Source organism: Equus asinus, chromosome 21, assembly GCF_041296235.1.
Source record: "Equus asinus isolate D_3611 breed Donkey chromosome 21, EquAss-T2T_v2, whole genome shotgun sequence".
Classification (NCBI taxonomy): Eukaryota; Metazoa; Chordata; class Mammalia; order Perissodactyla; family Equidae; genus Equus; species Equus asinus.
The window spans coordinates 29,208,963-29,232,903 of record NC_091810.1 but is presented as its reverse complement, the minus strand read 5'-3'; the positions used below and the strand labels follow the sequence as shown (position 1 = coordinate 29,232,903).

General features: G+C 40.1%; 1 protein-coding gene across 3 annotated transcripts in view; it reads right to left on the bottom strand.

Moving 5' to 3' along the window:
* SHQ1 (SHQ1, H/ACA ribonucleoprotein assembly factor) overlaps nt 1–23,941 on the bottom strand; it is a 96,152-nt gene that overhangs the window by 32,860 nt on the left and 39,351 nt on the right. For 2 of the 3 annotated variants that reach the window (XM_070492615.1, XM_070492616.1), the window contains one exon: nt 11,743–11,863. In XM_070492615.1, coding sequence (XP_070348716.1) covers nt 11,743–11,863 — 121 coding nt within the window. Of the gene's footprint in view, nt 1–840; nt 3,634–11,742; nt 11,864–23,941 lie in introns of those variants that run through there. The other variant, XM_070492617.1, reaches the window with a different exon arrangement.

Here is a 23,941-nt window from a genome sequence, read left to right as displayed (position 1 = left end):
AAACAAAAGAACCATAAGAAACAGAAATATTTATAACTATCTTTAATATTTTAATAATAAATTAGTAGTAATTAGTATACAATTATAAATATTTCAGATAAACGTGGTTTGATCTAAGAAGCTCTGTTACTCACAGGCACCTCCCTATGGGAAACAGGATTCAACTGAATGGCTATTCATGACATCCTTCAGTCACACAGCAGACCACTCCATCTGCCTCCTGCTCAGGTGCATAATTTGGCGATGACCTGGGAAATGCCCTAGAATTGAAGGCTGGAGTATCTTCTTCCTTCTCCATCAGCTCATACTTTCTGTCTCTAGACATGGGGACAGCACATGGGTGCAGATCCTGCGATGGTCAGTTCTTGAGCCTGACTCCTCGGACAAGCTGCACAGCAGTCCCAACACCACACTCGGGGCCAACATTGCTCATCAGTATGTAGGTGACATGCTAGTGATCCAAACATCCACATACTACTCTCTCTCTGTCCTTCTCCCTTGTACTCCTCCAACCCGTTTTGACTTTCTCACACCTAAGTATTCACAGAAAGTTACATTTCCTCTGTCATTTGTCTGAATACATAACATCTGTGTAGGTAAGTGCACATATCCTTGTTTTGGGAGTAGAATATGAAGAGTAGGACATACATTGAAGGTCCTAGAAGAGTTGAATAAGACCTTTGCCCTTTAGGACATTCATAGTCCAGATTTCTTTGGGCCCTTTTCCACTGGGTCAGCAATTTACAATGAAATCACGGAATCATACATCTTGAGATTAAACCTACACTAGACTCTACTCCTAGACATGTGATCGCCCACTTCAAATTTCATTCTTTTTTTCCTCAAAATGACAGCCGCTTTTTATTCTTTAATATTTTAAGTTAACACATAAAAATTCCAAAAGCAGAGACTAAATAAGGCCAAGTTGTTTGTGCCCAGGAAATACGTGCTGCCATCATGACAAAGGCTCTGCCTTCAGAAGTTTGGCCTCTTTCTCTGCCCTAGGCAAACGGGACAGAAAACTAGAGCAGGGAGTGAACACTGCACACCTGACAGAAAATCTCAAGCTCTGGCAGCTGAGTTTCTACGTCTTCAACTAAGTTAAAGCAACTGGCAGAGACTGACTAGAGTCCCTGAACCCCAACTCCAATTTCTAGAGGAGACCATCGTTCTTCTGCCATAATTCAGGCTTGGAAAATAAATGTATGTGCTTCTCTTTGGAAATGAGCATGGCTGTTCCTCTAAACTTCTGATCAAGTGTCCCATTACTAAAAAATGTTTCGTACCCACAAAACATAATTTTTGCCATCAATCCATATATTAAATGCTAGTGAAGCTTAATTTCTTTTTTAAAAAATAAACATAGACAGTTCTATTCTAGTCTTCCTGGACTCCAAAAAGATCGTTTCGTGTGCTCCCTGGGGTAAGTGCAGCTCACCCCAGAGGCCACTGCAATAAACGATCTGGAGAAGTTGAAATCACAATTTCACAGTATTATACAACTCTCCAGGAAAAGGAGATAAGACAAACATAAAATAAAAGTAGAACACATGATCTGCTTTTTGAAAGCAGTGATTTATCATTTGAAGTTTAACAAAAGCACAAGGCTTCTATGAGGAAAACACAACACAAACATCTAACGGCTAACATTGTCTTTTGTTTAAACCTTCCAAAAGGCTGCACTAGGTGAAAACACCTAAAATTAGATCAGAAATGTGCTGATATCCATCCATGTAAAATACAATCTGTCAAATTCTCTCAACACTCAGAATATCGATATTTTTTGAAATACAAACTATTGTATTGTATTTGAAATACAAACTATTTCCTGGAAAGCTGCTTAAATGGAGAAGAGTAAGCGAATAATCAATGATAAAAATTATCTAAAATAAATATATCACTTAGAATCTGGGACTCTGGCTCAAGGAGGCCCTTTCCCAACGCTGTCCCACCCCAGGTGCAACAACACACTCCACAGCTCTATTTATTATTTTCCCAGCTTCTATTTCTTCAGGAGAGTAGTCAGAGCAGGAAATGGAACAAGTCAAATGATCACAATCAATCTCATCACCTTCACAACACACTGCAAATGTAATTAATCCTCTATTTATTTAGGGGACTTCACACCCCTTACATTAAGGGAGCGACTCCCTGCTGGCTTTGGCTGAGATAATTATGTTATAACAAGGATTGGGTTTCAGTCATAATAGGCAGAAGAAGGAGGAAATTGTACTTGAAGTTGTCAGTTTTTTAAAAACGCTTTCTTGTGACTCTATTCAAAGGATGCTCTTGACAAAGCCCTCCTTAAACAGAGTACTTTCTGAGTACGATAACCACACGTACAGCACATTAATCAACGTAAGCCTCTTCTCTGAATGAGATGTGAAGACAATCCAAGCCCTGTGAAAATTCTCTGTGAAGGAGAGAATACGGGTTTACATATCCTGACTAAACCAATCGCCACCTGAACTCACTTGATCCTGCGGGTCTGCTCCAAGAGAACCCTCCAAAGACCTCTGATGTGCAAAACTACAGAAGGACAAGGGGGGGAGGGAAAATGCCAATCTGCTCACACAGTAGCTAATTACACACTGTAAAAAACCATGTCTCCAGCAAGCCAAAAGCCAGGATTTGAGAAGGCCAGAGCCAAGTATCCAGGACCAAACCGAGTTAAGGACAGAGACAAAACAAAGCCACCAGGCACAGCTCTAAAATGGACTTGACACACGCAGCCTCCGTGGACCCACAAATGCAGGGCGCTTTCCAGTCTGAGAGCTGCCTATGCACCTCCGAGAATTTCCATCTTTTTTACAAGAACTCCTATTCACACTTTTCTCCTCTAACCTCCTCCACCTTAAGAAAATTAATATGAAAATAAAAAGCTTTTGCCCACTTTATTTTTAGAAACTTTCTCTATTTTTATTAACACATCATAATCATGATGCCCACAGTACATGCAGAAGTAAAAATGATAAATGAATGGTTTCCAAATTTCTAAAAAATGCCAAACCTATCTTTTTCAAGGTCTGGATTCACCATGACTACAACGTTTGTATGTATTAAGCCCTTCTGGTATCTTAATATATCAAAAATATTTCATTATCTTTCAATAGCATTTAAGCTCTTGGATAATGAAAATGTTCTGGAAATTGAGCATTACTGACTTAAGTTCCAGTTCTCAGTAAAAACAAAACAAAACGTGGTATCCTGGAATAGAAAAAGGACATTAGGTAAAAACCAGGAAAACCTAAATCAACTATGGACTTTAGTTAATAATAAAGCATCAGTAATGGTTCATTGTGAGAAACATACCATCCCAACGTGAGATGTTAATAACAGGGGAAACTGAGTGCGGAGTATCTGGGAACTCTCTGTACCATCTTCACAATTTTTCTGTAAATCTAAAACTGTTCTAAAATAAAAAGTTTACTTTAAAAAAAACAGTAGGATAGGGGCTGGCCCCGTGGCCGAGTGGTTGGGTTCTCGAGCTCCGCTGCAGGTGGCCCAGTGTTTCGTTGGTTCGGATCCTGGGCGCGGACATGGCACTGCTCATCAAGCCACGCTGGGGCGGCGTCCCACATGCCACGGCTGGAGGGACCCACAGCGAAGAATACACAACTATGTACCAGGGGGCTTTGGGGAGAAAAAGGAAAAAAAATAATAATTAAAAAAAAAGATCATTTAAAAAAAAAAAAACAGTAGGATAGGGGGCCAGCCCAGTGGCGCAGCAGTTAATTTTGCACATGCCACTTTGGCGGCCTGGGGTTTGCCAGTTTGGATCCCAGGTGTGGACCTATGCACTGCTTGTCAAACCATGCTGTGGCAGGTGTCCCACATAAAACAGAGGAAGATGGGCACGGATTTTAGCTCAGGGCTAATCTTCCTCCAAAAAAAAAAAAAAGGATAGAAATTACAAACAAAGAAAACAAAACAAGCAAAAAAGAACAACAAAAAACCCCCCACAAAACTTTACAACACTCAGATATATAGTTTTGCTGATTTCTCAATACACATAGTCACAGGGAGCATTCATATCTTTACACAGGGTTATTTCACTCTGAAATCTGTAGGAACATTCGTAATCCTATGATTTATTGGCACATTTCTTGTAAGAGAAGTCTAATGAAGAGCAACGGTCCCCAGTGGGCACTGCTGAACCACTGGTGATAAGGAAAAGAACCATTAAGTAAATCCTTTCTATATGAAACCACACTGAAGAGAGACAAGTGAATGGATATTGGCATGTACTAATCTTCTCTTATGGAGATAAAACCCACTCCCATCCAGGATGAATTTGTGGATTTAATTAAAAATAAACAGTAAAACTAAAGAGCAACTTGACATGCTAGAATGAGCACCTTACCAAGAATGATTTCAATTCAAGGTAGGTTTAACTTGCTTGAAATTACACACAATTGTTTCTTGAAATTTCTATATGCTAATCATTAGCAGCTAATGTAACAGTTAACATTTTACCATCTGTCAGAGGAGTAAATTCCCATACAAAAGTAAAACCACCTGAGTGTCTGATTGTCACTTGGTAGGACTGAATTTAACAGACCACCAAAATCACCTCCAGTACTGTATTTTTATTATGAACATCAGTGACATGGTGCTGGTGGGTGTCACATCTCTCCCTCAGTTGTGGCTCAGAATGGCGCAGTGGAGTTACAGCAGCGTCCTCTTAAGGACCCTTAAGGGTGACTCGCATGCACCCTTCTCTGAAAAATGCCACTGACTAGTAACAAAGGGTGCCTTGGGGCCAAGTGTATACCACTTTAGGGGGTAGCCCTACCCCCAGCCCACTGTGACCAAGGCAACTGGACCAGGAAAAGACACTGACCCATGCTACGGCAACCACATTCTCCTTCCCTTGGAATTACCAACAAGGGACTCTAATCCATCTCTACCGAAACTAGGGACATAGAAACTCAGAGCTGTGGGATGGTCATTCTCCTCCAAGTGCATCAAAGAGAAGAGTGGCAGCGACTTGCAGAAAGAAGTAATGTGAGAGATCACGTGTCACCAGAGAGTAAGCTGACTGCCTCACTTCATGACTTGAGCTCATGGGGCCCGGCTGTACGCCCAGCACTGGGGTTCCAGAAAATAACCTGCAGCCTCTAAGAAAGCCCTCAATTTTACTATAAAAATCTGAGTGGGTTTCTCTTATGTAACCAACTGGTTTCCAAGTCAAGAAAACTGACACAGTCTCCAGCACACAAAACGGAGAAACAAGGGTTTCATATCTGGCCCTGTTACTAAAACATCATGACCCCAAGCCAACTGTAGACTCTCTTCTTCAATAAAAAGATTCTACAAGGATAGATAAAACTGTGATCCAAATGCAAAAAGCCTCCCATCCGTTCTTGCCCTTCCAATCCCCCACAGCTACAACCAGGAAATCTGCTCACCATGTTGCTTACATGTTTTACTTGTCTGCTCCTCCGCATGATGTTATTTTTCCCAGCCTGGAATGCATCCACTCCTGATTATTATTATATTCATATGTGTAAGAGTACTATGCAACCAGATACCGTTTTTTATGTTTTGCTATTAATTCATGTCCCTTCTTTGTCCAAACTCTTCTCCATACATCTTTTTCAGCTGTGATCCAAATGTTCCTATTTCTTTATGAGTATTCCTTACAGACTTCGGATCAACATTTCTAAATCTGAACTCCTCATCTTCCCTCTCTCTCGTTTCTCTTCCAACCTACACCCTCTCCAATATTATTTAATAGCAGCAAATGTACCTCTAGCAGCCCAGTTAACTGGCCAGGTCAAAATCTGGATCTCATCTTTGACTATTCTCCTTTCTCGCTCTCCCCGACATCCGATCAATTGCTAAGTCCTGTCTCATCCACCTCACAAATCTGACCACTCGTCTTCTTCCCCACCGTGACTCAGGCTACAACTGCGTTTCGCCTGGATCACCCTGCCTCCTAACTAACCTTTCAATCTGGAGACTGAGCACTCTCCCACTCTAATTCACTCCCCACAATGTGACCTGAATCTCCCCAGATTCTAAATCTTATCATGCTTCTCACAAGACCCTCCATAGCTTAAACTCTTCAGTTGCTCCAAACTCTTCCAGAACAAAGTCCAAACCTCTTTACGTGGCCAAGGCTCTACATGAACTCTCTGGCCTCATTTATTTCCTCTCATTCCTGTACTATGATCCATCCATCCTGAGCTTTTGAGCTCTTCAAAAGGGCCATATTCTTCTGTCCCTATTGTCTGAAACACCCTTCGCCCCCTGCTTCCCCACCTGCACCTGACCAATTCTTACTGATCTTTCAGCTCTCAGCTTCAACTCTTCCTTCGGGAAGCCGTTTCCTGTAGCCCAAGCCTAGGCATGTGGGCTCCTAGGTGCTTCCGCAGCACCCATACCCCTCACTGTGGCCACTATGAGGCCACATGTGGACTTCCCGCTAGAAGATCAGCTTCAGGAGCGCATGTCTCCCGTCCACCAGAGTACCCCCGTCACCTACCTCAGCACCTGCCACAGAGCAAGGCTCCATAATTAGCAGGTGAAAAAACATATAATTCTGCTTTTCCATTCACTGCTCATGTTTTACTTCTGCATGAGTTACCCCCACTCCCACAGCTTTTGGCAGATAAACCAGGAACAAGAGAGAGCCAACAGGAAGAGATCTATGCTGTTCTCAGGGGCATAACCCTACCCCTACCAAAGCTCACACACGGAGGAAGGAACTAAAGCAATAGGAAGCAGGGATAAGGTCTTAAGTTTTCTAAAATTTTAAGGTTTCTCTGCTGAAATGGCTTACGTTCTTTCACAACTGAGAAAACTGAGATCGAGGATTTATCAAATGAGAGAGAATTATTCAGCGATGGAGCTGTTTCCCTCGACAAACTTTCCACACTAGCGTCTAAAAGGTCAAAAGATAAGATTTCATTTGTGGGGGAAAGTATGTTAAAAAGCAGTGAAGAAAATAAATGCACCAAAAGTATTAGAGTAAATTATTCATGAGTTCAGTGTAAAAAGGTTCTGCGTTTCAGACTTTTTTTTTCTTTTCCCCCAGAACTACTTACCTTAAAAAACTACACGAGAGAGAAAAAGTGTGATTTAAAATCTTTCTGACAAGCTCAGACCTGTACTGAAGATAGCCGGGATTTCAAATTTTAATTTCATTTTTCAAAAAAACGAAACCACCAAAATTTTTCCATGTAGCAAAAACATAATAATTCCCTACTTGATTCCTTGTCATTTCAAAATACACCACGCATTAAAACCACACAGTATCAAATTTCCTTCAGTGGGCATATACGCCTTTTCTAATGAGGAACAAATTAAGTTGTTTTTTAAAAATACTATGCTATGGATATTATGTCATAAAGGAAATGATTTATGGGGTACTATGATAAGTATAAAACAAGTTACAAAATGATAGGTGCAGTATTATTTCCACTGGTTTAAAAATACACTGGAAAATAACTAGAGGAAATATTAAAATACTAATACTGGCTATATTAGATGAAGTGATGAGGTGACTCGCTAAGGTTTTATGGCCAATGAGCAGAAGAGCTGGAACATATTTTACAGTTCATTCTTTTCCATCCCAGCTTCTATAAAAGGGTGTAAACTGCTAAACTTTTAAGGGTCAGAACTATCACTGCTACTGACGAGTGGAGCCCACCAGGACAGAAACCAGGGAAGGGCGAAATCTCAAAACTGAATGCAGCTGAAAGCTTGAATTAAAATAAGTCAGAGCCAACTCACAGTTTATAAAGTGCTAGAATTTTTTTTAAACAATGAGAAATGTCCTTTAATTGGCTCTACTAGGTACCATTCAGTTCAACGAAAATTTACTGGGCTCACAGAGGACCGTGATGGGCCCAGATAGAGAGGCGCTCATTCACACAGACTTTAAAACTTTAGAGTAGGAAGGGGATGTGCACCAAAACTACTACAACATGAGGCAGGCACGAGATGTGCCCAAACAATCTCTAAACCAAGCGCTATGGGGACATCCAGGAGGAAGATAAATGATTCAATCATTCCTCTCCCTATTAGAAAAGCTCTCTAAAGGTAGCGCTTTTTTGTTTTTTTTTTCCCCTCACGTACCATCGGTAAAGACAACTGGTTGTCTAGGTGGCATATCTGAAAAGATATGAAATCTGGACCCAGAAGACCTGAGACTATCACAGACCTATCTCTTAAGCTACATGACCCCAAGCAAATCACTTCCTCATGCCGCCACGCAGGGAGCATTTGCTGAAGTGCCCACCACACTAGAAACTTCCAAGCAAGCTCACAGAGAAGGATGGCAGGGAGTGTTCCTTTCCAGAAAAATAATTGGCAGAGTCTGCAACTCAGAATAAGAATACAGGAGCTTCAGCTTTTTTGTTTGTTTGTTTTCTTGGGTTCTTTTTTTTTTTTTAAGATTTTTTGAAGGTTGGCCCTGAACTAACATCTATTGCCAATCTTTCTCTTTTTTTTTCCTCCCCAAAACCCCAGTACATAGTTGTATATCCTAGCTGTAAGTCCTTCTAGTTCTTCTATGTGGGATGCTGCCACAGCATGGCTTGATGAGCAGTGTGTACATCCACACCCAGGATCCAAACCCGCAAACTCAGGGCCACTGAAGCGGAGTGTGCAAACTTAACCACTACGCCACCGGGCTAGCCCCTGTCTTTTTTTGTTTTTGCTAAGAAAGATCTGCCCTGGGCTAACATACATGCCAATCCTCCTTTATTTTTTGTATGTGGGATGCCTCCACAGCGTGGCTGATGAGTGGAGTAAGTCTATACCCGGGGTCCGAATCTGCAAACCTGGGCCGCTGAAGCGGAGCACATGGAACTTTAACCACTTGGCCATGGGGTCGGCCCCCAGGAGCTTCAGTTTTTAAGATCTGCAAATAATGCTCTACAAGACAGAGATATCACAAGGAAAAATAACTACCTAGTATTAAAGCAAAACCTATGATAACTGTTGCCCTAACTTCATTCGTTAAATATAAGAATGACTTTGCTACCCACATTCCAGTAAGTTTTTGCCAAAGTAAATGTCTGACTGTAAAAATGGAATGCTGTCCTTTGTGCTAGTCAGAATTTAGCACTTGTCTGGTATTTCAATAAAATTCTACATATTTCATTATTATAGATGCATACCTTGTTTTATTGCGCCGCACTTTATTGCACTTTGCAGATACTGTGTTTTTTACAAGACCCTCCACCAGCAAAACGATTACGACTCGCTGAAGGCTCAGATGATGATTAGCACTTTTTAGCAATAAAGTATTTTTAGATTAAAGTATGTACATTGTTTTTTTAGACATAATGCTATCGCACACTTAATAGACTACAGCATAGTGTAAACATAACTTTTATATGCACTGGGAAACCAAAACATCCATGTGACTTGCTTTATTGCAATATTTGCTTTACTGCGGTGGTCTGGAACCAAACCCATGATATCTCCGAGGTATGTCTAATCAAAAACATCAAACAGAGACTAAGAAAAATATAGAACTATTTTAAAATGTAAAAGTAAGGTGCTAGATTTCACTAATAATACTATATGGGGGGGCTGGCCCCGTGGCCGAGTGGTTAAGTTCACGCGCTCTGCTGCAGGCGGCCCAGTGTTTCGTTGGTTTGAATCCTGGGCGCGGACATGGCACTGCTCATCAAACCATGCTGAGGCAGCGTCCCACATGCCACAACTAGAAGGACCCACAACGAAGAATATACAACTATGTACTGGGGGGCATTGGGGATAAAAAGGAAAAAAAAAATTAAAAAAAAAAAAAACTGTATGGGAAAGAAACCAGAAGGTGAAGGGTGAGGAAGAAATTAGTTAAGAAAACCATGGACATACGATGCAGTAGAATTAATTCAGAGCCAAGAAAGTTCACAGCAAAGATGATACTGGAAAGCTCAATCATTTTGTACTTGAAAAATTAAGGATGAAATTAGAAAAGTGAATAAAAATGAGATAAATGAACAAATGTTTTATTTTAAAGGGGAAGAAAAAAATAGCTGGGCTAGACTAGAATTAAAATTTAACACACAAAGTGAAAACAACACAGCCTAGTTAGAGAAAGAAGAGTCATGTTTAAATAGGTAAAGTTGAATAAATTTTTCCAAAGTAATCGGAAGAGTTCCTATGGGTTTCTCTCTCCTATCTCACTTCCTAAACATTATCCCTTCCTTTTAAAAAATTACTATTATCATAACAACTATTAGGAACCTAAGAATTTCATTTCATTTCCTGCAAATTAAAACCAAGGGGAAAAAATTCTTTTAGGAGAAAAAAGGTCTAATAATCCCCACACCAACTTGAGGGCATACACCCTTCTGCTTTAATGAAATGTGATCTTCTCTCTAGTTAATCAGGAATGCCACAAATAGAGAAAGGAAGAGCTCATAGAAATGGGATCCTAGCACAAACCTCCATGCTCATTACACGCTTATAAAATTCTCACCCTGAAAAAAAAAAGAAAAACCTAAGCTCACACAAATAGACTATTTCAATTTAATTTTATTATGAAAACAACAGGCAATGGCAGCAGGGTATTTGATAAGCTCAATTAGCAGGAGGATCAAATGAAGTGATGACATGCCATTATGACCTCAGGGGTTAAAGATGCAATCTTCCATCTGGCAAGATCTCGATTTCCAACACAAACGCTGAAACCACCTGCAGTAGGTTATTAGGCATTATCCTGAGCAGTCCCTAAGCATTTTCCTTACAAAAGGGATAGCCTCAAGGGTTTTTTTCCTTATTTCACTCTGCAACAATTGCTTCCCCATGAACAGAAACCAAAAATAAATTCTATAGAATGGCTCACTCAAAACAGGCACTAAAGCCATACTAAAGCATTCATTTACCAATCATCGCAGTCGTAGTAAAAATATCACAAGTGTTTTCTTTTAAGTCATGAATGATATTTTTCTTCTACGTCACGAATGATATTGTGCCATCATTTTCTACAGCACCTAAGAATCATTCCAATCAAGAGCTCTCTGTGTATGTCCTCAATTAATAGTCTCCTGCTGCTGAAATGGATAATTTGGGCATGTCTGATAAGAATCAGGTCTATAGAACCCCTTCACAAATGAAAATTCACTATATTTTTAAACTTAATATGGTTCCTTGAGAGAGGCAAGGGTAAACACTTTTTAAAACTTTCACATACCAAGTGCAAGGAGCCCATTTGTGAGTGTTCAGACCTTTAGATGCATGTGTTACCAAGAATCATGTTGTTAGGCTCTGAAGCTGTATTTTTTAACTCTGCATAATGAATTCTGCAAGCCAGTGGTTAGCCATTGAATGCAGCTCTCGTTGTGATTAGAACTGATTAGGTTTGTGTCCTATGATGTTACACATGTTCCCGCACGTGCACACACGCGCGCACACACACCCACTCACACCCCACTGTAAGTTAACTATGGACACAAGTTCGGATACCCAGTCTTGAGATTCCACTTTGAACAGGCAACAGCACAACGATGAATACTCACAATTGTCTGTTTTAACCCTTATTTTCCTGGCTGCACCAGTTTTCCGGTAGAATTTACTTTTCACCACCTGCACCTCCTCCCTAAGCAAATTCACCCATTCCTCATGTTGGTCCAGTCACTTCCTCAAGTGTCTGGTAGCTATACGGGGTTTCTCTTTCATTAAAACTTACCCCCCAGGTTATTTCATTTTCTTCCTTCTTGGGAAGTAAGTGTTGCAGAAATGGGAGCACATAAAATTCGTAAATAACTCAAAACTTACTTGGCTTTCTGAATCCACACACAGTAGTCTGAGATGTAGAGATCGTTTAGAATGTAAGCTGGGTCGTTTTCCTGAAAAATTTTGTGAATATCCAGTAGACACTTTAAAACTGCACTTTCACCTGAAGGAAACATAAAAAGTCAAATCATCCTTAATAAAAAACATCTGATTTTTTTAAACTGAGGAATTCAGATACTGAGAGGTAATATATTAACAGCAGTTCAGAGTCTTAACCCTGTTTTTAAGAATACTTTCAATATTCCTTCATTGCATGAAATTTTATCAGTACTATAAGGTCCAAACCTCTTTCTTTCTTTCTGTAAGAATTATGAATAGTCCTTATACTCTATTTTTATAGCTGATTAATTGTAGTTACCATAAAAACACTATGAAACACAAATAGGTACATTAAACAAAAGAGAGGGGAGTTATCCTAACTAAATGAATATTTAAATGAATCATTACTTTAATTAGATAATGTTCTTCTAATTCGAGCTTTCAAAATACCAGGGAAAACTATATTTTAGTTTTCAATTCTCAATTTATTTCTTATGTCAACATTTTTCGTCAAGGAATTACCTAGTACTAACTTAAATTTTTGCACCTTAAAGAATTGAAAACTCAGACTGAAAACTAAAATATCATAGCACTACTTCAAAAATATGCTGACAAAATCCCTTGCGGGGAAAAAAGCCATTGAGTACTGAAGTCTTGTTCAATCTAACCACTTTCTCCTGGTTGTTAAATGAACCTAAGTTTAATCCCAACCAAAGCCTACAAAACGAAGCTTTCACAAGTCAACAGCAATTCCCTAGGTGTTCCAAACTTCACAGTCCCTCAAATTTATTAACTATGTGGCAAATTACGAAATCTATGGTAGTACCACTTCCTTTGATCTGCAAAATACAGCATTTTCACTAACCGTTTCGTGCTTGTCTTTAAAGTCCTGAAACATGAAAATACTGTAGATTGATTTCACGAAGATACTGGATGTGCTCTCATCGCCATTTCCCACTTGACTTTAGATATGATAAAAGAATCATGAGCTGGATAATGACATCTCAAGATGCCCAAATTGCTGCCACTAAATTTTTAACACAATTAACACTAGAAAGTAAGCTTCAAAAGAGCAGGGACTCTGTTTTATTTAGTGGTTAATCCCCAATACTTACAACAGAAGCTTGCAGCAGCCGATTTTCAATTTAAGTATTTGAAGAATGAATAACTGAATGACACAGTAATCATCCACTTAAACCCTTGCAATTTTTTTCATCCCATAGCCTCACATACCAAGCCCTGATGATTCGTCCTTGGAAATGCCCCTTGTGGCTGCTGTTTCTGCACCATGCCCTGACCACAGATCCTCACTCATACGCTCATCACCTCACGCCTAGGTTATAAGATCTTCTTCCTCGTCTCTCGCATTCCAGGCTCTCCCCTCTAGCCCTCTGACACACATTTTCTTACGCACTGCTTTCATGGGGGCCCGTCCCTGCACATGCTTTCAAGGCTCTACAGACTTGCCCATAGTCTTTTGCACAACTAGTTCCCCACAGCTGGAGTGCCTTTTCTTCTCCCCTTGACCTAATGGAATCGAGCCTACCTTCAAGGCCTAGCTCAAGTTTTCATGCTTCAGGAAGCCTGGGCCGACCTCCCTAGTTGTCAGAGCTCTTGACTAAATCCTTCAAAGGAAAGAAGTGGAAAGGAAGCTCAGCTGATCCTCTCCATAACTTCCCCTGCTCATTTCACAGAAGGAGAAACTGAGGCTCAAGTATGGTAAGATACTCACAGTACCACTGAGTTAGGGGCCCAGAATCCAAATTCTGATCTTACTGACTCCAGAAGCTATCCACTGTGCATGCTACCCATATCTTCTTGGCCCATTCAGTCTATATCACATTTTTATTACTCAAGAGTTAAGTAGGTAGTAAGTTCAAAGTAGGGGCCATGCCTTTTTCAAAAATTTAAACTATTTATGTGGCTTTCTCATATGCAGATAGGAAGAATGTCAACAAAAGCTCTGCTGGCCGATTGGTTAAGAAAACTGCTTAGAAGACCTAAGACTGCATTTGGTTTAGCCAAGGTCAGAGCTGTGACTTATTGAAGTGGCCTAGGCTTACTACATCAAATGACCAGTGTGAATTCCCCCGGCACAGGCCTATTTAAGCTACAAGGCAGGTAATGTTGAAGGCAGAGTTTGATGACAGGAGGAGGAAATAAAATCAAAACTCACAGAAGTGATGAAACCAAGGTAGCCATGTTATCCAAACAGAAAAATATCACAGGCGAACTAACTAAACTATAAGAATGTTTTGAACAGTTTGAATTGCCACAGAGAAGAAAACGTCAGAGTGTATGCCAATTTCTTGCTTTCTCTCTCTTTTGGCGGGGGGGGGGGGGGGGGGGGGGGGAAGGGAGTTAAGTTTCATGATAATTACCGACTTAAAAAGTTTTTTTTCTTTAAATGTATGCTTTTTTTGGGTGAGGAAGAGTGGCCCTGAGCTAACATCTGTTGCCAATCTTCCTCTCTCTTTTTTTTTCTCCCCAAAGCCCCAGTACATAGTTGTACATTCTAGTTATAAGTCCTTCTAGGTCTTTTGTGTGGGATGCCACCTCAGCATGTCTTGAGTGGTATGTAGGTCCACGCTCAGGATCCATACGGGTGAACCCCAGGCTGCTGAAGCAGAGTGCGTAAACTTAACCACTACGCCACATGACCAGCCCCCAATTTAAAGTTTTAAAAGTCAACCATAGGTCTTATCAAAAAAACTTTTCACTTGAAATGTGTACAAGTTGCTACAGTGAGGCATCCCAGAATAGTGCCTCTCAAGATCCTGAAGCTTACTAATTTAAGCAGGTTAATAGAAGATGCAGGATTTGGAGCTGGGCCTCACAGCAAATAACTCAGTGAGTAAAGAAAAGTGAAGAAAAAGGGGTAGGTATGCCAGCTTGAAGGACAGCGTGTAAAGGAGCAGAGGTGGTCCTAAAAATGGAGTGGATTCAGGGAACGAGAGGAGAAGATCATTTGGCTGGAGCAGCTGGTGCAAGTAGGGAAATGGGCTGTAAACTGGGGAGTTTGGTGGAAGTCTGTGTCAAAGAGGAGGCGATGCACACAATCAGACAGGACTGAGGTGAGAGGGTCCACACGCAGGTGTAGGCAGTAGGGATAAAAGACCCCACTCGCAGATTTTTATGAAGATGGGTGTGGAATTAAGGTCACATATTTAATGAGAATCCAGGGCAACCATTTCCTAATGAAATTATACAGCTTCATGTAGCAGACATGCCTAAAGTGAGGTTGCTCCCTTGCTAAGGGCCACAGGCAAATTCAAATCTTCCGGTTATCACGAGTGAATGATAATAAAAGAACATAACATCAAAAATAATCAATTCTTTAAAATTTTAAAGTTACATTGTATTTGCATGTTTCTTAAAAAAAAAAAAGACATATACATACACACACAAAACCCCTAAACATAAATATACCCAAATGATATTAATAGTATTTGTCACTACATTCTCTGGACAAATACGTGAATGCCTGCCGTGTGCCCGGCACTGTTGTACACTAGGGATTGCACATTTACTCTTCTTTGCACTTTCCCCTATTTTGAAAATTCTCCACAAACAACATTTATTTGTTTAACCAAAAATTAGACATCCTCAACTACACAGCCAAACCTTGAAATATTGACAAAGAATGTTAACATCTTAAAAGTCGTATTTAAATTTTCTTTAAATTGTATTTTTGAACAACTGAGAATCAACATTCAGATCAGGTAACTTTAGAAAACCACATGCCAGGCAGTTTTGAAAGGGAAAGTTATGTACTTTTCAAAAGCTGCGTTTTCACTGTAAGCCTTTTTCAAACTATTTTCACAGTATGCTAAGGGACAGATACGGTAAAAGAGAACTGGGCTACTGGCAGTTGACAATTTAGAACAAAAAGTACATTAAAACCATCCTCCCCCCAACAATGTATATTGTTCCCCAAGGTCATGCTTCATCGCTTTGGTTCCCACTAAATCACCACAGATGATTCCGGCGTCAGAGCGCAGAGACTCATGAAGCCATGCAGTTCTTTCTTCTTTAAGTCTGCTTTGTACTGACTTCTCTTTCTCTCAGGTTGTCCACCACTTATCGAACAGCTATCGGCAAAGGAAAAAACTGGCCCTCTTCCAGGCTGTCACACGGCCAGTGGCCAGAAACCTTTGGGGACTCCAAGTACCTGGCTCCTGTGGAGCTTCATCCAGTCATAGGCTCGTCAAACATCATACGGGCATAAAAAACTGCTCAGGCCTAAATCCAAGGGAATTATTTCTGCTCAAAGGCACTGCAGGAAGGTGACCATTTTCAGCCAGTTCACTGCCTGGTCCAAAGCAGGAAAAAGAAGGGACCTTGCACAGTAACCACGGTAACTATTTTCACCACAACAACACACTAACAGGCCTCTCCAGGATGTGAGATCCCCAAAGAGCTAGGGATTCTCTATGATCCACTTGGTACTTGCTTAAGCCAACTCTATCCATTGAAGAAGGGCTAATGGAAACAAGATCTTGTTCACTCACAAAGGCAGTTTAAAACCAGGATCCTGGTATTATAAATGACAAGTGCCATGAAGGTTTTACTTCAGGGAAAATGACTGTCTAATGACAACACAGAGAAGCATAATGACAACATAAAGAAAATAAAGATAACAGTAACAAGCAGGTGGGCAGTAAATAGTATTTAACACATTCTCTGGCTACTCATTCTCCAGCTCTCCTTTAAAGAGAAGGTAAACTAAGAACCATGTGCTTTCCTGTTCTGAACAGATGTGGCTTCTCAGGTTAATATATCTTTAAAAAGAGACAAGATTGAGCTGTTCTAAATTAGAATCCATTGGCTATTTGAAATCTTCCCATTAGCAGACCAGGTTTGGCAATAATCTCTCACTGACAGACTAGCTCATGGTTGGAGGCACTTAAGAAATGGCTCCCGTTCTAGGAGATTATCAGGATAGTGGATGTTTTGGCTGGCTAAAAGCCAGCACAGCAAAAATAATATAAACTGCTAACTCTATATAGTAAGAGCTAAGTTTCTTTTCAACTGGTACATTATAGCTGCTATAAGGCTGTAGTTTTCTGGGTATCTGGTCCTGCCGTTTAAAGTTTTGGGCTACACAAGACAAGCAGCCAAAAAGAATAAAGGAAAAAGACGTGGTTATTCAAAACACCTGAAGGAAAGCATTGTTTAGTCTTTATTTGTGAAATCATTTCAAAATAAAAGCCAACATTGCTATCATCTTAAAACGCATAATTTAGTAGATATCTGCCTAGAATCCAGGGATTCTGATGAGACCATATTATCAGGAGGGATAATTTATGAATTATTTTTAACTTTAATTTTCATAGATCATTTGACCATAAAACGAGATGACAAAAGAATTGTGTCAAATTAATCAAAGTTAAGAGAATCAAAGTGTGGTAATTTGCGTTTACACTGGGCCCTGTTACGAAGGAGCAGAAAGTCAAGCCTCTAGGAATTAACACAAACATACATTAAATTTAGTTTTAGGAAAACTTCTCAATCCATTTCATTGTTTTTTTACCCTCAAATTCCTCAAATTTAAGCACTTACATTTCTTTTTTTTAAAGATTGGCACCTGAGCTAACATCTGTGGCCAATCTTCATTTTTTTTGGTGTTTTTTTTTCCCCTTCTCCTCCTCAAAGCCCCCCGACCCCTAATACATAGTTGTATATTCTAGTTGTAGGTCCTTCTGGTTGTGCTATGCGGGACACTGCCTCACCATGGCTTGATGAGCGGGGCCATGTCTGCACCCGGGATCCAAACTGGTGAAACCCTGGGCCGCTGAAGCAGAGAGCATGAACTTAACACTCGGCCATGGGGCCGGCCCCAGCACTTACATTTCTGAGTTATAATAAAAAACACACACTTGAAGCAATAAGAGTTACTATTTTGAGCACAAATTTACAGTCCTATATCAGTTTCTCAAAATTCTTTGTTACAAAAATTACATATATTATCTTACAGCCACAAACAAAATTAACATAAAGCAAACATATACTTTGTAGACGCTCCCTTTGCCTGGAATGCACAACTCCCAGTGCAACCCTAATTCACCATCAAGTCTCAAACTGGGCATTACTTCTAGGAAATGGGTTCTAACTCCCCCCACAAGCTGGTTTAGGCTCCTTTATAATGCCTGGACACCCTTCTATTTAGGTAGTAGCTACCCACTTGCTCTGCACTGAGTACTTTCCATCATTTAACCCACTAGTTAGGTACTTTCTTGCTCATTTCATAAGTGAGAAAACTGAGGTTGCTCAAGGATATATGAAAGAGTTGGCCAAGATCACTACTAGGAAGGAACAGTCAGGATTTGAAAATAAGTACATCTGCCTCCCAGGCAGTATGCAATAAACACAGTGTCAGTATTTATCACTTTGTGTGGCAAACACCTTGACAGGAAGGGACACGGCTTTTCATCTTTCTTTCCTGGTCTAGAACAATGTCTCGCAAATTGTATGATCCTGTTTAATACAGGCCGGTTGTTAATGTAGTCTGGAGCACATAGAAGCTAACTTTAAAAACACCTGGTCCAATTGCTCAGTTAACATGTACTAGTTATGACACCTTCATGATCTGCAGGTTTAAGTTACTGTGCCATGACAAATGTGGAGTATACAATTTGTTTGGGCCTTCCCTTGTCATATCTATTCACTGACGAGAAAAGAATGTAGCTATGCCAACTTTCTTACATCATTACACCATCAAAAGTTCCAAGAATGAATTTAACCCAAGGCTGCTTTTTGCCTTTTCTAAGAATCCCGGCTAGATTCGCTGGTTTGGAGGGACAGCCTTGACATTAACTCTACCTTCCTCCTTCAGTCACCTGTCAAAGCAGTGGTTGTGTCAGTTTAGAAATACACGACTGGACGTCACCAACATTACCTAACGGTAGCATGACTACTTTCAATTTCTTTAGACAGTTAAGAGTAAGGCGTCCAAGTTCAAGGCAGAATGTAAAAAAAAAAATCCCATCTATTCAGTAAGTACAGAAGTAGGAAGTTTAAGAAGCTGAACATGCATGGAAAAAACCTCTTGAGACAGCTGCAATCTAACCCTGGATTTTAAAAAAATCCATAAGCATGTAAAACTTCATAATTCTGTAGGTAAGATTTTATTTGAACTATTCCACCTTATGAATACAGCATGTATCCCAATGCCTAGTAGCTCAATTTAAAATAAGTTCTTTTCATTGTTGCTTTAATTAAGACTATTATACTTCATTTTCCCAGTAAATGTTACTTAATATTAAAATTTCTGACTTTTTTTTTAATTAGCTTAGTTTTGAATGGTAAAACTAAAACTGTGCATGAAGTCAGAAAGAAGAAATGTAGAGAAAAAAAGACAACTGGATTCCTCAAATGGCTCATAAAAGGAAAAACAAACCCAGTCCAACCAGACTTACGAGTCCCTCTAGGCGATGTGAAATACTGATCAGTATGTCAAGACAGAAGGAAAGAAACCCAACCCTTTTGCTATCCTCACGGTATTACGGTGAGGGTGTGTGCTTACTGCTAAATGCTTTGTATACTAGTAGAACTGAGTTATACTTCTTTACATTTTCATCAATATACAGTAAATATAATTGAGTAAAAATGATTAGATATCTATAACTACATGGAACTTTAATTTATATTAAACAGATGAAAATTTGATTATGAAATTAAGATCTTAGACTTCTAGTCCCAAATTCTAAAAGGCTAATAAGGAAAGACCATTTAAAAGTTACGCATAAATAATCTTGTGCAATTCTTAGCTAACTACTCTACAAAGTAAAAATGGTAACAATTTAAACTATCTCACTGCGGAACAGTTGTGTGGCCCAGAACCTGCTTGCTCTTGGTGCCATTTCTTAGCTATTTGGTACTTCTTCTGAATCTGTTTTCACGTGTGTAAAGTGAGGGGGAAATTCTTCAGAACTGCTGTGGGAATTAAATGAGACAATGAACACAAAAGCACTTTACAGATGACAAGGGAAGGAGGACAACAGGTCATGTGGATCAAGACCCTGGGACAGCCTTACCAGCTCCTACCCCACTAACTGTGAAGCCTCTGCCCTTGGATTCCTTTCTCCTCCACACCACTGCTGGCGCTCCAGTTCAGACCATATTACCTATTTGCAAACTACTTGTCTTCAGGCAAGAATAGAGGTCTCCTCTCTTCTCAGTGCCATTAATCTCACACTCTTCAATAACCCTATCCTCAGTGTTACTGCCAGATGAATCTGACATCATGAGCCCATCACAGACCCTAACAACAAACTCTCCAGTGGTCCCTCACTGGGCAAGACCCAGTCTCTTTATCAAGCCAGTGCAGGCTCTCCACGATCCCCAACACACCATTCCCACCTTTTTCCTACAATTCCCCTTCACATCACAAGCCTCAAGACAAACTAGAATATTCGCCATTTCTTAGACACAGAACTCTCCTTTTCCTCTCTCTGATTTCTTTACCTTCTACTTCCTCAGGGCATACCTTCCTCCACTTCTTCTGTTCCAATTCCTACACCTTCTTTAAGTAACAACTACCACTACACCTGCCTCATTAGGCCTATACTGTTTGCGTCTTCTTGTCAAGCCCCTCCCCTCAGCCATACTTAAAAGCACCCTAGGAGTCAGAGGGGGTGTGGTACCACAATCCTATGACTCATCCCCGCCACCCCAACCAGGCTCTGGCTGACAAGAGCAACAAAACAAAGTAAGCAGAAAGAGAAGTGAGGGATCTGTTCTGGTTTTAAGGTTTCTGGTCACAGCTACTTACAGAATGCCGGATATCTCCTAGCTCCTTCCCCACCCTAATCTGGGAACCCACACAGGGTTAAGACTCAGTCTCAAGCTGGGATTGAAGGAGCAGAGACCTGGTGCAGGCCCTCACTGCAGCTGGAAACTGGCAGGTCTAAGAGGGTCTGAGAAAGACAGGCTGGCACTTGGCTTGCCACAGAGTCGAAATCAAAACGGATGGCGCACAGAGGCTGAAGGGCTCTCAGACATACCAAGGCTCTTATAGCATTATTTAAAATCTTTACTTTATTGTTCATATTTAAACTTTTGAAAAATTTTATATTTAAGATCATTGCTTTCCACTTCTTTATAAGTCTCCCAAACCGGCAATACTACATATCCACATGGCAAAAATTGGCTATAGATGGGGCACTGTACATCTCCAATTCACACAGGCCTCATTACTCCCGATTTTCTGAAACTCATCCTCATTCATTCACCCACTTGGCCAGTTTGCTTCTAATGTTGAGGGACCTCCTCTAGTGGGAACCAACTCGACAGGCTACATCTCATCCTGTGGGGGACGGAGGGAAACAGCTGAAACGATCCCCTTCAACACTGGCCACTATTTGGGATGAAAGCTAGCCAAAGACTTCTCCAGATGGGCTCCCCTCCAACCCTGAATATAAACCTAAAACAAGGGTATGCAAATTTTTTCCATAAAGAGGCAGAAAATAAAGATTTTGGCTTTGCAGGCCACATAATCTCCGTTGCAAGTACTCAACTTTTGCATCTTACCTATTGTCTTATCATCGCTGTCACATCATAAACTCCCTAAGAGCTAAGACCAAGTCACATATATCCTTATAACTCTTCGCTGGTTCTGCCTTGTACAGAGAAGGGATCTGATTTATGTCTGTTGAATAAATGTCTGCCACTTGTTATTTTTCAGTATTAACTTACTACTTAAAGGAACTCTGCATTGCATAAATACAACTCTTGCATGTTCTCCAGGTAACATATAAAGTATTGTTCAATTTACTTCATCTAGGTCTCAATATGACTGTGCCACAGGACCTTCATTCATCAGGGTCAAACAAAATGTTTGCTCTTTGTTCTCCCAAATTTGTCTTAAATATATACAATTTTCTGCCTCTATCCTCTTACTTAAAGAAAGTAGACTTATAGTTACTTCCTTACAAATTCATATCAACAAAAAGCAAACTCAAAACTGACTTAAAATTTATTAAAAGAGGCACTAACTATAGAAGCTTTTTTTAAAGCCATCATATCAAACCATGCAACTAACCTCCTGGGTTTTCTACATTGCTCAGCTCAGAAACTGCAGAAATTCACAAAACTTATAGCACAGGAAATATAATGTAGATTTAAATTGGCATACACATATATATACACACACATATATATGTAAGAAATGAGCTGATTTTGAGGAAAGCAGAATGATATAATTCAAATTCCACAGAACACTAAGATATTTTAAGTGATTTTTTTGCAGCAGAAGAACCATAATCTCTGAATCACTGTGGCAATTAAAAGGCAATTTATTATTTGTAAACCATACAGGAAATGCTGCCCCCTACAGAGCACTTTAAGAGAACAAAGAATGTTTTATAGAAATGTAACCCAGAAAGCAATCTAAAAAAATTTTAGTGACTAACAATATTTAATGATTAACAGGATTATCGAGGAAAAGGGGATTCTGTGGAGATGATCGGAATTTGATTTTCTTTCCTTTTACTAAAGTTTATGTTCATATACAATAACCTTCTATACAGAAGTGCATGTAGAAACCCACAAATGCTCTGAGGACAAATAATATAAATAGGTAGAATGTGCCAATTTAAGAGACTGGGAAAAGAGATTCGGGCCTGAGGAAGAGACGAGTAAAAGGAATTTGCTTTGCCGCGTGGCAGGAGAATCTAGGGAGGCTGAGGCTGAGGACTGGCCGAGTCAGGACTGCACGGCAGAGTCCTACTCTCCCTTCACACATCCCAGCTGCAGCCCACGCGCTCCAGGGCTCCAAAGCCCCTCCTTTACTGGGTTAGTTGGGACATGAGGGATCAGCCAAAGCAGATACTAACAGTACTTCAATATTTGATTTGAATCCCATGCTATTTAAATTTGCTGAAAGCACTATGATTATTCCATTCTTATAAACATTTAATCGCCATGGGGAATTGACTAGGAAATAAAAAGTTCAAGGACAATTTAGAACGAGGAAGAAAACTGAAAATAAGAATTATCACCTCCTGAGTGGGGAGCAAGGAATTAAGTGATAATATTAAAGAAACAGAGAAATTCATTCTGGACCAGTTAACTCAGACTGGAAAGGAACTACCAACTAGTTTTAGAGGCTGTCGGGCAAATCTCAGAACCAGATAGCGTATCAACTCAAAATTTTCATTAATGAGACTACGGTATTCCATGAACTTCTTCGTGGTGTTCACTCCGAATATTTAGAACACTTCCCTCCATCCTTCTGTGTCCAAATACTACTCATCCTGCAAATCCCACGGCAAATCCCACGTCCTCCATGAGGCTGTCTCTGGCCCCCAGTGAAACATCACCTCTCCCTACCTGAGCGACTTAGTCCGAATTTCAGGTAAGGTACTTACCATTGTCTACTACGTATTTTATGCTATTGATGGACATCTTAGCTCCCCTGCTAGCACACATGCTCCCCAGGTACAGTATCCAAGGCTAATGCATCTTACCGTTCTTTACATTTATATCTACAGGGTGCTTTGTGCATAATAAATAGCTTTTTAGTAGGTACTGACAAAATACCTGTGGAATGAATAAACTAATAATTGAACTCATCAAACAATTAACAAGTTCTTTAGAGCGACAGGAAATTGCAGTAGAAGCTGAGAACTGGAAGTGAAATAAGGCAGAGGCTCCCCTACGTAGGAGGGGGTTACACGTCTGAAATGACTTAAACGTAAGTCAGTTTCTATGCCTTTATATTTTCACCCACTATATTTCTCCTTTGAGCTACTTACTACAAATGCAATTTTTTTTAAAACCTGGTAGTTGTTTAATTCCCTGCCCCCCATTATTTCGAGCTCCCCAAGGGCATGAGTTGACCCCCTCCTGTTCACTGCAGCACCTCCAGAGCCAGCTCCGCACCTTGACAAACCAAGTGCTCAACAAACACTTGTTGAATAACTCTCAAAAAAGTTTGACATGATGGACTTAAGGAGTAAAATTAAAAGGCCTAACAATTCTTTAAAATGTCCATAGTTGGAAACTCATAAAAATTAAATATAGATAAATGTCAACATTGGAAAATGCTAGTGATTTCATCTTTTACTTTTCAATTTGGAGTAATCTCCTTTACAATTCAATAAAATGAAGCATTTGCTAAACTGACTTTGGAATTCAAATG